Source organism: Mercenaria mercenaria, chromosome 5 (genome assembly GCF_021730395.1).
Source record: "Mercenaria mercenaria strain notata chromosome 5, MADL_Memer_1, whole genome shotgun sequence".
In the NCBI taxonomy this organism is placed as follows: Eukaryota; Metazoa; Mollusca; class Bivalvia; order Venerida; family Veneridae; genus Mercenaria; species Mercenaria mercenaria.
The window spans coordinates 81,854,525-81,866,843 of NC_069365.1; the positions used below are offsets into that span (position 1 = coordinate 81,854,525).

General features: G+C 37.0%; 1 protein-coding gene across 5 annotated transcripts in view; it reads right to left on the reverse strand.

Annotated features, from left to right (window-relative positions):
- Positions 1-12,319, reverse strand: part of LOC123557773 (epidermal growth factor receptor-like) — a 122,130-nt gene that overhangs the window by 4,248 nt on the left and 105,563 nt on the right. For 4 of the 5 annotated variants that reach the window (XM_053544130.1, XM_053544131.1, XM_045349459.2 and 1 more), the window contains exons 23-26: positions 8,848-8,923; positions 8,328-8,474; positions 3,146-3,243; positions 1,269-1,424 (exon numbers count right to left, since the gene is read on the reverse strand). In XM_053544130.1, coding sequence (XP_053400105.1) covers positions 1,269-1,424; positions 3,146-3,243; positions 8,328-8,474; positions 8,848-8,923 — 477 coding nt within the window. Of the gene's footprint in view, positions 1-1,268; positions 1,425-3,141; positions 3,244-5,279; positions 5,338-8,327; positions 8,475-8,847; positions 8,924-12,319 lie in introns of those variants that run through there. The other variant, XM_053544132.1, reaches the window with a different exon arrangement.

A 12,319-nucleotide genomic window follows, 5' to 3' on the forward strand; every position in this document is an offset into this window, starting at 1 on the left:
AACCCATAATGGGGTATCTTGAACTGTAAGTTTTTTACTCTTTGAAAAACTACACTCAACAAAATTCCTAACTGGTCAGTTTATATTGTATTACTATTTTGTTAATAATGCATGTATTCACACGAAATTTCACATACTGCCATTTGAATAGGTACTGCAGCTAACTATTGATTTATTTTTGGCGACTCACAGCCAAAGTAACCGCATTAGGCGTTTTGACTAACATTACATATTTTGCATGTGCAGGGCATGTGCACCAACATGCACGTGTTCGTTTACACTTTTGGCATTATTGACGAAAGTCCTACTAGTAAAACACATATCATGGTGAAATTGACACAAAAGCAACGCGATCGAGTTGTCGGAATGTTGCTAGCCGGGACACATTTACGACACGTGTGTAATTATTTTTGCAATTTCATAAGAATTTTGATATAATTTATTTATAGCTGTTACTTTGGTGGTTATTTCCATTTTTAACCTTATTTCCGTTTACAAGAACCTTCAATCGTTGGTTATCTACAATCCGCGCTCTTTTGGCAAAAGTTAACCCATGGACAATTCATTAAAGTGACCGGATTTGAGTTTTGTTGTAAAATTCCGACAGTCCGGGCGCGTTTCTCTTGTGTCAATTTCACAATGATATGTGTTTTTCTAGTAGGACTTTCGTAAGTAATGCCAAAAATGATCACTAACAAGTGCATAATGGTGCGCATGCCCTGCACGTGCAAAATATGCAATATTGGTCAAAACGCCTAATGCGGTTACGCTGGCCGTGAGTCGGCCAAAAATAAATCAATAATTAGCTGCAGTACCTATTCAAATGTCGGTATGTGAAATTTCTTGTAAATATATGCATTATTAACAAAATAGTAATACAATATAAACTGACCAATTAGGAATTTTGTTAAGTGTATAATTAAAGTGCTAACGTGTAAAAGGGCAAAACTCTGTAAATATTTGTAAATATTACGGCTTGTCATACTGATGTACAGTACATTTTCACTCTAAGTATAAACTGATTATCTTAAATACGGAAAAGATATCAGATTTCTGAAACACTTTTACCAACACGGACGTCGAAGCACAGGCGCGTGCTATCGCCCGCCTTAGTCTTCAGATAGTCCATCTACGCGAAATAAATGCTTTGATAAAAACATTTTCTAGTCCTTCTCATGCGGGTCAACCTCTTTATTTTTTCTGTAGTTGAGTTCGAAACAATATTTTTCTCAATTTGACTGTATCAAGTAGATTTTTTTTTCTATTACCGCATCACGTTCCTCATGTTGCTGAACAGTAGATTCATGTTTTATGTAGTCATCAGCCGTAATTAGTTTCTCTGGCCCCTCTGCGCATGCGTTCATTTCCAGATCTAAGTCATTAAAGACGTCCTGATGAGTCGGTGTCTTCATCATTTCATCTCCCTAAAATAAAAGTTTCCCGGCAATATTTTTTTGGTTCGATCTTCTTTTTTTTTTTTTAAATCCGTAAATAAGAGTTGACCTTGAATGTTATTAATTTAAGTATTAAAAATGTGATAACTTTAGAAAATAGTTGGTGTCTAAACTTGCATAATTATGTACTGCGAAATTATTGGATAGTGGACACTGACATAGTCCGGAAATCTCCTCCTAGACTTTCAACGATACCATATTTTGCTTAGTAATGGAGATAAAAAGTCAAACGGCACAGGGCGAATAATGCATATGTAACAAATTCAGTGAGTTATCTGAAAATGATAATAATTTATACAAAATTAGAACTAAACAAAAGGATGACACCGGTCTTAAACAAACATTTAAATACTTTAGATTGTGGCAACACTACAATGATTCACATGCTGGAAAATGACACAAAATAAGGGTTATATATGATCAAATAATTGAAAATTGAAATATTCTCGAGATAATCGTTCATTTTATACTAGGATGAAATAAACGCGTAGAGACATGCATATACAAACAAAACAACAAGAAAAGAAAAAGAAAAAAAGAAAAAAAAAGAGATGAAAATAAAAAAAAACAAGAGGATGACACATGCCCCCGGTGGCACTTTGAATGAATAGTTATGGCCGATGTTAGAGTTTAGGACCTTTGACATACGGACCTGGGTCTTGCGCGCGACATGTCGTCTTACTGTGGTACACATTCATGCCCAATAATTTTAAAATCCATGCATGAATGACAAAGATATGGACCGAACACGCCCATCAATGCACTATCATGAAATATGACCTTTAACGTCTAAGTGTGACCTTGACCTTTGAGCTACGGACCTGGGTCTTGCGTGCGACACGTCGTCTTACTGTGGTACACATTCATGTCAAGTTATCTGAAAATTCATTTATGGATGACAAAGATATGGACCGGACACGAATGCACTATCATAAAAATGACCTTTAACGTCTAAGTGTGACCTTGACCTTTGAGCTACGGACCTGGGTCTTGCGCGCGACACGTCGTCTTACTGTGGAACACATTCATGCCAAGTTATTTGAAAATCCATCCATCGATGACAAAGATATGGACCGGACACGAATGCAGTATCATGAAAAATGACCTTTAACGTTTAAGTGTGACCTTGACCTTTGAGCTACGGACCTGGGTCTTGCGCGCGACACGTCGTCTTACTGTGGTACACATTCATGCCAAGTTATTTGAAAATCCATCCATCGATGACAAAGATATAGACCGGACACGAAAATTGCGGACAGACAGACCGACAGACTGACAGACGGTTCAAAAACTATATGCCTCCCTTCGGGGGCATAAAAACAGCTGAAATACAAATCGAAACATAAAAGTGCACTGTGAAATATTTCTAACGCAATGAAGACACAGTATAGTGCTTGCTAGACAGATCAACTCGCATAATTAAAACAAATCGGAATAGAAAATGGTAGAAAGGAAAAGACAATTTCCAGCAACACAGCCCTACTGAAACAAAACCATATAAGTAATGTGTATATGTATGCACTTACATGCATGTATGTAAGTGTATATTACAGGTATGTACACAAAATAAATCGAAACATTTCAACAAGTGAACTAAGAGAATATACATAAAACATACATAAGTGGACTCAAAGCTTTTAATCCCTATATATTTGCAGTCATAGAACCATAGATTTCAGTACAGGGAATACCTGAATAACAAGATAACGTCCTGGATCACGAGCCATTTTAGACAATTCATCTTCTAATTCCTTAAATGACGGTCGAATTTCAGCGTTGTACATCCAACCTGAACCAATTATAACAATTGATAACACCAAAAATACTATAAAAACAAGCAAATTCGATGAATTGGTATCCCCCGCCGAAAGGGTTTGTGGTGAGGAATGGCAATTTTTATATATATATATATATATATATATATGGCGAGGGGGGAGGGGGAGGAGCAGGGGTGTGACCAAGGTAAGGGGGTGACCAGGTGTGTGTGCACAACTTCACATGTTTACAATAAATGTTCATGGAAAAGAATAAAAGAAATTCAATGAAAATCTACCAAATGGTAAGTTTGTTATGTACAAATATGTGGATTTTTATACAATTAAGGGACAATAACTCTGATGTTACAGAGGAAATCCGAACGAGATTGTGTGTGCAAAACCACATTATGGTGCTCTAAATTCTGTTTAAGTTTCATAGTTCAAGGTCAAATATATCAAAAGTTATGATGCAGAAAATGCCATATTTATACACGGGTACTAAACAGTGCCTACGGCACCGCCTGTGCCGATGAGGAATGAAGGCACTTCGCTTCCGGTACCGCAGGCATTTCGCCAATGTTGACAATTCTAGCGAGATCGGTGAGTGATTTTTTTCGTTTTTGTCATTTTGTTACAGCATATAGCATTTTTTCAAAAATCGGGGAATGTAGCGGGGTGTAGAAGTACCTCATGAACATATCCATGCTAAAGTTTATGGGAAATAATCAATTTCCTAGAAATGTAAGGACAAATATATTGGGAATGAAACGTGATTTTTTCACATCAGTGACTGTTTAGATTCATTTCTTTCCGCTGACCCTAACCACATTTTCTCTGCCTTCGTAAAACATATTTATAAATGATATGTGATCTGCAAAAACATAAAATGTGTCCAGAAAATCCCGAATATGAACGTTATGCCCGTTTTGAAAATGTGCCGCAGCCATTTCTACGGTGCCGCAGCCCCACAGAGGTGCCGCAGGCACTTCTTAAAGTATCGGGGCATAGATTTGGCCCAAAACTAACCAAATATCGAATAACTTGCATTCATGCGATTATATATCATTTTCACAAACATTTTCAATACATGCGACGAGTTATCAATCAAAAAGTTTAGCAATTTATACCTGATAATGTAGTGTCAGCACCCTCAGTAAATGCATTTAAATCGCGTTTAAATAAACATTGGGTGGGTCTTTCTATAAAATTTAAGGCTAGTTGCTATCAATGATGTTGAGACATTGTGATGACTAAAGTTTATAAGAATATAACGTGTGTGAAGAATGCATCATGTATACGGAAGTTGCTACTGACGAAGAATTTGGGAGAACACAAAAAAAAAGGCCGTCAGAAACGATATGTTTAAATGGACTTATTCTCATGTGGGCTCTACAACAGTATGAACAGCAATCGGTTTATATTCGCGGGTAATCTTAAACTCTACACCATTGCTTTAGTCAGTTGAAGCAAACTGTATTTCCCAAACATTATGATTCTTATGATTGTCATTAAATAAAAGATAATGAACATGAATTTCAGAAATGCAGACATCTTTTCTCAAAATAAATCATGATAATAAGTTGACAGGTATAACCCATGTTGCCTTAGCGTGCTGTCTTATTGTCAAAACTTTTATAACAAGAGCCACAAGACAGCAAAACCTCGACTATTCGAATTCGGGAATATAACATTTAATATTAAAATATCTATCTAAATTTCAATCGGTATCTGTGGAATTTTATGCTATAACATAGGTTTATAAACCTTGAGAAATGTGATAGGTTTCAATTCAATATTTCCATTAGTTTGTAGTAGTTACTTGTTTGCAAAACACAAACAACAAAGAAGTGTGCCCTATGTGTCGTACAGAGGACAGGCATAATACAAAGCCGGGCTACCCGGATCACGTGACTGGTACACTGAGTTGCGCCTTGGTGTTCCGATCGGGCTAGAAAATTTACCGAATTCATGCGCGTGCAACTAGCCCGACTGAAACGAATGAAAATTGATATTGGGGTACAGGACAAAAAAGGAGCACATAATCGAGCTAATCTATAAATATACTTACGTTTCAATTGGCATGACTACATCTATCATTCAACAAAACTGCTTTTCAGTTGAACAACCTAGAAAAACACAAGGAAAGTAGATTAGTGACTTATACTAATGATCGATTGTGCTCCTCTAAAAAAGGAAAAAAGAATACACACGCACACACAGATAGAAACCCATTTTGCTATCAATATATTGATCTATAACAAACCAATTTCAGCGTGACAAGGTTATAAAAAGTTGCATGTTTTCGGGAAAATACAGTTTGTTTAAACTGATCAAAACGGATCTTAAAAAAAGAGTGTGGAGATAAACCGGTTGCTAAAATATTTGATCTGATAACTCATCACATGTATTGAAAATGTTTGTGAATATGTTATATATAATCGCATGAATGCAAGTTATTCGATATTTAGTTAGTTTTGGGCCAAATCTATGCCCCGATACTTTAAGAAGTGCCTGCGGCACCTCTATGGGGCTGCGGCACCGTCAAAATGCCTGCGGCACATTTTCAAAATGGGCATAACGTTCAAATTCGGGATTTTCTGGACACATTTTATGTTTTTGCGGTTCACATATCATTTATAAATATGTTTTACTAAGGCAGAGACGATATGGTTTGGGTCAGCGGAAAGAAATGAATCTAAACAGTCACTGATATGAAAAAATCACGTTTCATTCCCAACTTATTTGTCCTTACATTTCTAGGAAATCGATTATTTCCCATAAACTTTAGCATGGATATGTTCATGAGGTACTTCTACACCCCGCTACATTCCCCGATTTTTGAAAAAATGCTACATGTAGTAACAACATGACAAAAACGAAAAAAATCACTCACCGATCTCGCTTGATTTGTCAATATTGGCGAAATGCCTGCGGTACCGGAAGCGAAGTGCCTTCATTCCTCATCGGCACAGGCGGTGCCGCAGGCACTGTTTAGTACCCGTGTTATAGTTCCCTAGTTAACACTAGAAATTTCTAAGAGCCATAACTCTGGTGTTACTTGGGCAATCTGACTGAAACTTGACGGGCCCCATAACCTTATAGCGGTGGACATGTATATAAAGTTTGTTTGAAAAAAAAATCTTAAATAAGGAATGTTGTTTTTTTTCGGGAGGGGGTGTGACAAAGGTAAGGGGGTGACCCCTGTGTGGGTACACAAATTCACATGTTTACAATAAATGTTCATGGAAAAAAATGAAAGAAATTTAATAAAATTCTACCTAATGGTAAGTTTGTTATATACACATATGTGGATTTTTATACAATAAAGGGCAATAACTCTGAAGTTACAAAATAAATCCAAACGAAATTTTGTGTACACAACCACATGGTGATTTAAATTCTACTTAAGTTCTAGGTCAAATATATCAAAAGTTATGATGCAGAAATTGCCTTATTTATAGTTCCCTATATAGTTAACATTAGAAACTTCTAAGGGCCATAACTCTGGTGTACTAGGGCAATCTGACTGGAACTTGACGGGCCGCATAAATTTATAGTGGTAAACATATATATGAAGTTTTTATATAAATATTCCCAATCACTTCCTAGATATGACTCCGGACGGACATTTATAGTACCCTATGTAGTTAACACTAGAAACGTCTAAGGGCCATAACTCTGGCGTTACTTGGACAATCTGACTGAAACTTACCGGCCGCATAACTTTATAGTGGTAAATCTGTATTTGAAGTTTTATTTAAATATTCTCAACCAGTTCCTAGATATGGCTCCGGACGGACATTTATAGTACCTATATAGTTAACACTAGAAACTTCTAAGGGCCATAACTCTGGTGTTACGTGGGCAATCTGACTGAAACTTACCGGGCCACATATCCTCATAGTGGTAAATATGTATATGAAGTTTTATTTAAATATTCCCAACCACTTTCTAGATATGGCTCCGGACGGACGGACGGACGGACGGACGTACTAACGGTATGATACTTAAGTGACTTTACAATGTTAAATTTTAGCCACATAAACCCAAAAATTATTCACATAAACCCACTTTTGGACACTTTTTAAAGTGACTGTCATATAAACAAAGAGTCCAAACCCTAACCTGCTAGACACTTAAGTACCAATTCGTTAGCGCGGATAGACGGACGGACGGACAACGCCGAAACTATATCCCTCCGACTTTCGTCGGGGGATAATAAAAGGCAAGGGTAGATTTCCCGGAAGCACAGACCAAATAAAGTCATAGAGCTATGCATCGTAAAGTGGTCTGTAAGACGTGTTGCTACACAAATCCAACAGGTATATTTTGATTAAATGCAAAGTTCAAAAAAGGATAAGAAGTAGACAAAAGGGTGGGAATGTTGGGGAAAACGGAAAAGGCAAAGAAGAATATTACAACAGGGGAAAAGCCATGATCCAATAGCGCATTCTCCACAAACACGCGCGCGTCCGCGCATGCACGCACACACACACACACACACACACAGAGAGAGCAAACAAATAGACAAACTGGAGAAAAACATCAATACAGTGGCGTCCCGCCAATGAACCGCTGACGGTCAAAAATACGATGTGCACCTAACCTCACTCATAGTAAAAGAACAGGTGGCGTAAATGAAAGGGAGAGGCGGGGGAAAAGGAAAGAAACACACAATATTTACGTTACAAAAATCGAAACGGACAAAAAAGGTTGGAAATATGGAAACAGCTTTGTAACGGCTAGTAACCTATATAAAGGGTTTAAATGCGTTTAAGGCAAGCAACTTCGCCCTTACCCTTCTTTCACAAGTCTTCTATTTTAAGGGGTTATACGATTAATAATTTAGAAACAGACACATCTTTTTGCATCTCGTGTTATTGTCCGGTTAACTAAAATTAGATAAAAATCATCTTAAGCGTTCACATTTTTGTGAAATTAACTTACACAAATGATCCAGATTCCGTATAATTTTAACTTGAGAAAACAAAAAGTTAACAGTTCTCCTTTCATTTCCTTTTCATTCGATTTTGCAGTTACCCAAGTACATACACCTTTTTGGGTGCAATAAAGATTCAGGTTACTTGTGTAACTGGTCTAGTGTGTATATGCTTACATCTGATCATGATCATATATACATCAATCGTACAAATAGCAGGTTGAGGCAATCGGTCTCCCTTCTCGATTAGGCTCAGAACATCTCGATTCTGTGTCTTCTCATATGGTCTCGTGCCGTAAGTAAACATTTCCCAAAGTGTTACACCTATAAAATGAAATATCGGGTGAACATCCTAACAAATGAGGTAACACATGTGACAAAATTGGGAAGAGCTTTTATGTTCTTACTCAACGTTTTTATACGATTTAGCACTATCCAAATTGGATGGCGACTAAAAACACTCTTTCCCTATCAATCAAACTGGCCTTGTAATAAAACTTACCTTATAAGTTATGACCTTACATTAAAAATCATAATTACCTTATAAATTAAACTTAAGTTTACAATTTAATCAAGCGTACCTTAAAATCGAACTTGTATCAAAAATTAAACTTACATTATGAACCAAACTTAGATAATAAATCAAACGTATAATAAAGCTTATCTTATAATCGAGCTATCTTGTGATAAATCTTACCGTAACTCCATACGTCTGATTTATGTGAGTATATTCTGCTCTGTAAAGACTCTGGAGACAACCATCTTACAGGCACCTGTAAAAACCAACAAAAATTTTGATCTGATATGATATGGTGGTTATAAAGCATAATAATAACAGCATCCTTGGTATTTTTTCATGCTCTAAACAGCAGCTTTTTCTACTTATCCCATCCATCCCTAATACTAGAAACAGAAAAGTCGTAACTATTTACCAGTATATTTATAAATGTAACAAGCAAATTCGATGAATTGGTATCCCCCGCCAAATGGTGTATGGTGAGGAATAGCAAAGAAATGTATCTGGCACAAAGTTAATTAATTTACTAAGAAGCATATAATTCTATTACATTTGAACTTCATGGAAAAATATGAACGAAGTTTAATGAAATTCTACCAGTTCGTGCCCGCCCGCTTAGCTCAGTCGGTAGAGCGTTGGTCTACGGATCGCAGGGTCGCGAGTTCGACCCTCGGGCGGGGCGTATGTTCTCCGTGACGATTTGATAAAAGGCATCGTGTCTGATATCATTCGTCCTCCACCTTTGATAATTCATGTGGGGAAATTGGCAGTTAATTGCGGAGAACAGGTTTGCACTGGTACAGAATCCAGGAAAACTGGTTAGGTTAACTGCCCGCCCTTACATGACTGAAATACTGTTGAAAAACGGCGTTAAACCCAAAACAAATAAATAAATAAATCTACCAATTGGTAAGTTTGTTATGTACAAATATGTGGATTTTTAAACAGATAAAGGGCAATGACTTTGAAGTTACTGAAGAGATCTTGACGAAATTGCTTGTGCACTACCAAATTATGGTGATCTAAATTTCAATTAAGTTTTATAGTTCCAAATCAAATATGTCACATATTATGAAACAGAAATTGACATATTCATAGTTCTATATATAGTTAATAAAAGAAACTACTAAGGGCCATAACTCTGGTGTTACTTGGGCATTCTGATTGAAACTTGACAGGCCGCATTTCATTATAGTGGCGAACATTTGTTTGTTTGTTTGTTTGATTTGGGTATAAGGCTGTTTTTTCAACAGTACCTCAGTCATATAACGGCGGGCAGTTAACCTAACCAGTATTCCTGGATTCTGTACCAGTACGAACCTGTTCTTCGCAAGTAACTGCCAACTTCCCCCACATGAATCAGAGGTGGAGGACTAACGATTTCAAATAGTCACGGAGAACATACGCCCCGCCCGAGGATCGAACTCGCGACCTCGCGATTCGTAGACCTATCTACTGAGCTAAGCGGGCGGTTAGGTGAACATTTGTATGAAGTTCAATTTAAATAATCCAAACACTTCCTAGATATGGCTCCGGACGGACGGACAATGCCAAAACAATATCTCTCCGCCTTCGGCAGGGGAAAAAAAGTACGAATAGATACTCCCAAACACATGGACACAGAATGTAAACACAGAACGGCAACAGGGACAAAACAAAAATTAAAGAAGCACAGTACTGTGGTACCCCGCTTTTGAATGGCTAGAGGCAAAAACTTTATGCATTGGGACACAAACTTGTCAATTGTGCAAGTGGAGATAGCCAGAACCGTTGATCAAGTAAGTTTATTTATAGAACTGTAGTCAACTCAAAGATAACAAAGCTGTCATTTGACAGTGTGTTTTCCTTTTGGTGACAAAGGGTTTACCAAAATGAATAGATATATTAAACAAAACGTTTTCAAACTTGATAAATTATTTTTCTTTTGCAAGTCAAAAGAAAATAATACAAATGAAGTAAGAAACTTGAATGCTTGCAGTCTTTAAAATGATGACATAAAATATAAAGCATCCGCTGTACAACTGGATGATAAGATGTGTAATTTTGCATCCATATGTAGTGATGATGCAAGTGGTTCCAAAATACCAAGTCGTGTACAGATGGTTGTAAAATACACAAAAGAAATAAAATCAAACCCTTTGTTAAGATCAACCTGTGGAAAGGAAGAAATAGGTTTGTTGACTGGGGGTCTTTAAATATATGTACATTTACATTACTACAAATGGGAAGACAGAAATGTGGCCCTTACAAACAGGCTTTTTTGGTGGCCCTTATTCGGAGGTGGTTGTTAACACATGTTTGACTTTACATCGATATCAGTTATAAATACAGATTAAGTATGGCCAGGGACGCGCTTTGAGCAGATACTTGTCTCACATTTTTACACATTATCTCCCTTTCAGTTATATATGCCTTAACTAGATGTGTGTCCATAGGACACAGGTGCCCCCCCCCCCCCACCCCCACGCCCTCCTGCCACTGTAACATGGTTTTATGACTCAAGTTAAATAATTTTTAAGATGTTTGCAACACAAACTTAAGAACCTTACGTATATTTTTCACTTAGTTAGCCATAACTCTGGCCTAGCCGAGTAAAATCCTAAAGAGAACACTTCACAGGCTATAAAACAACCCTCTAATGCTTTATAATTTCTAGGTCAAGTACATTTTAACATACATGTTTCACAAACGTTTTTTTTTAGTAAGTCTGGACAAGAAGTCTGGTCTTGTGTAACGAAAAAACTTAAAAAACAAAATGAGTCAGGGGCCATAACTCCTACGTGACTGAATGAATCCGGACGCGAAACCCCAAGTGCACAACTGCACATGCTGACCAACATTCCTGTAAACTTTGGTGACTCTAGGTCAAATACTTTTAAAGCTACGCGAGACAAACATTAAAATGACTAATTGTTTACTAAGTCAGGGGCCATAACTCCTACATGACTGAATATATCCGGGCGCAAAACCCCAGGTGCACAATTACACATGCTGACCAACATTCCTGTAAAGTTTTGTGACACTACGTCAAATACTTTTGGAGCTAGGTGCGACACAACACTAAAATGACCAAATTTTACAAAGTCAGGGGCCATAACTCCTACATGACAGAATGAATCCGGACGCGAAACCCCAGGTGCACAACTACACATGCTGACCAACATTCCGGTAAAGTTTTGCGACTCTACGTCAAATACTTTTGGAGCTAGGTGCGACACAACACTAAAATGACCAAATTTTACAAAGTCAGGGGCCATAACTCTTACATGACTGAATGAATCCGGACGCGAAACCCCAGGTGCACAACTAATTGTTTGTCATATGAATTACAAAAGTGTCAATTTAACTTTTGTTTACCCAAATATACCATTGCGTTGTCTGATATGTTTAGGTATTTACAACATACGAAGACTTTTATTTAAACAATCACTGAAAAATGCCATATAGAAATAGTCTAATAAATATAAAGAATATAAAAGATGATAAAATAAATGTTCAGGTCAGTAATGTTGTTGTCAAATGGATTATATATAAAACTAAACAGCTGTGTGTTTTGATTAGAATTCAAGTCAAAAATTAAAGACTTTCTGGACGATATTCATGTCAAAAACTATACAATTGCTTGTATCAGTACATATGATTTCTCCATCTT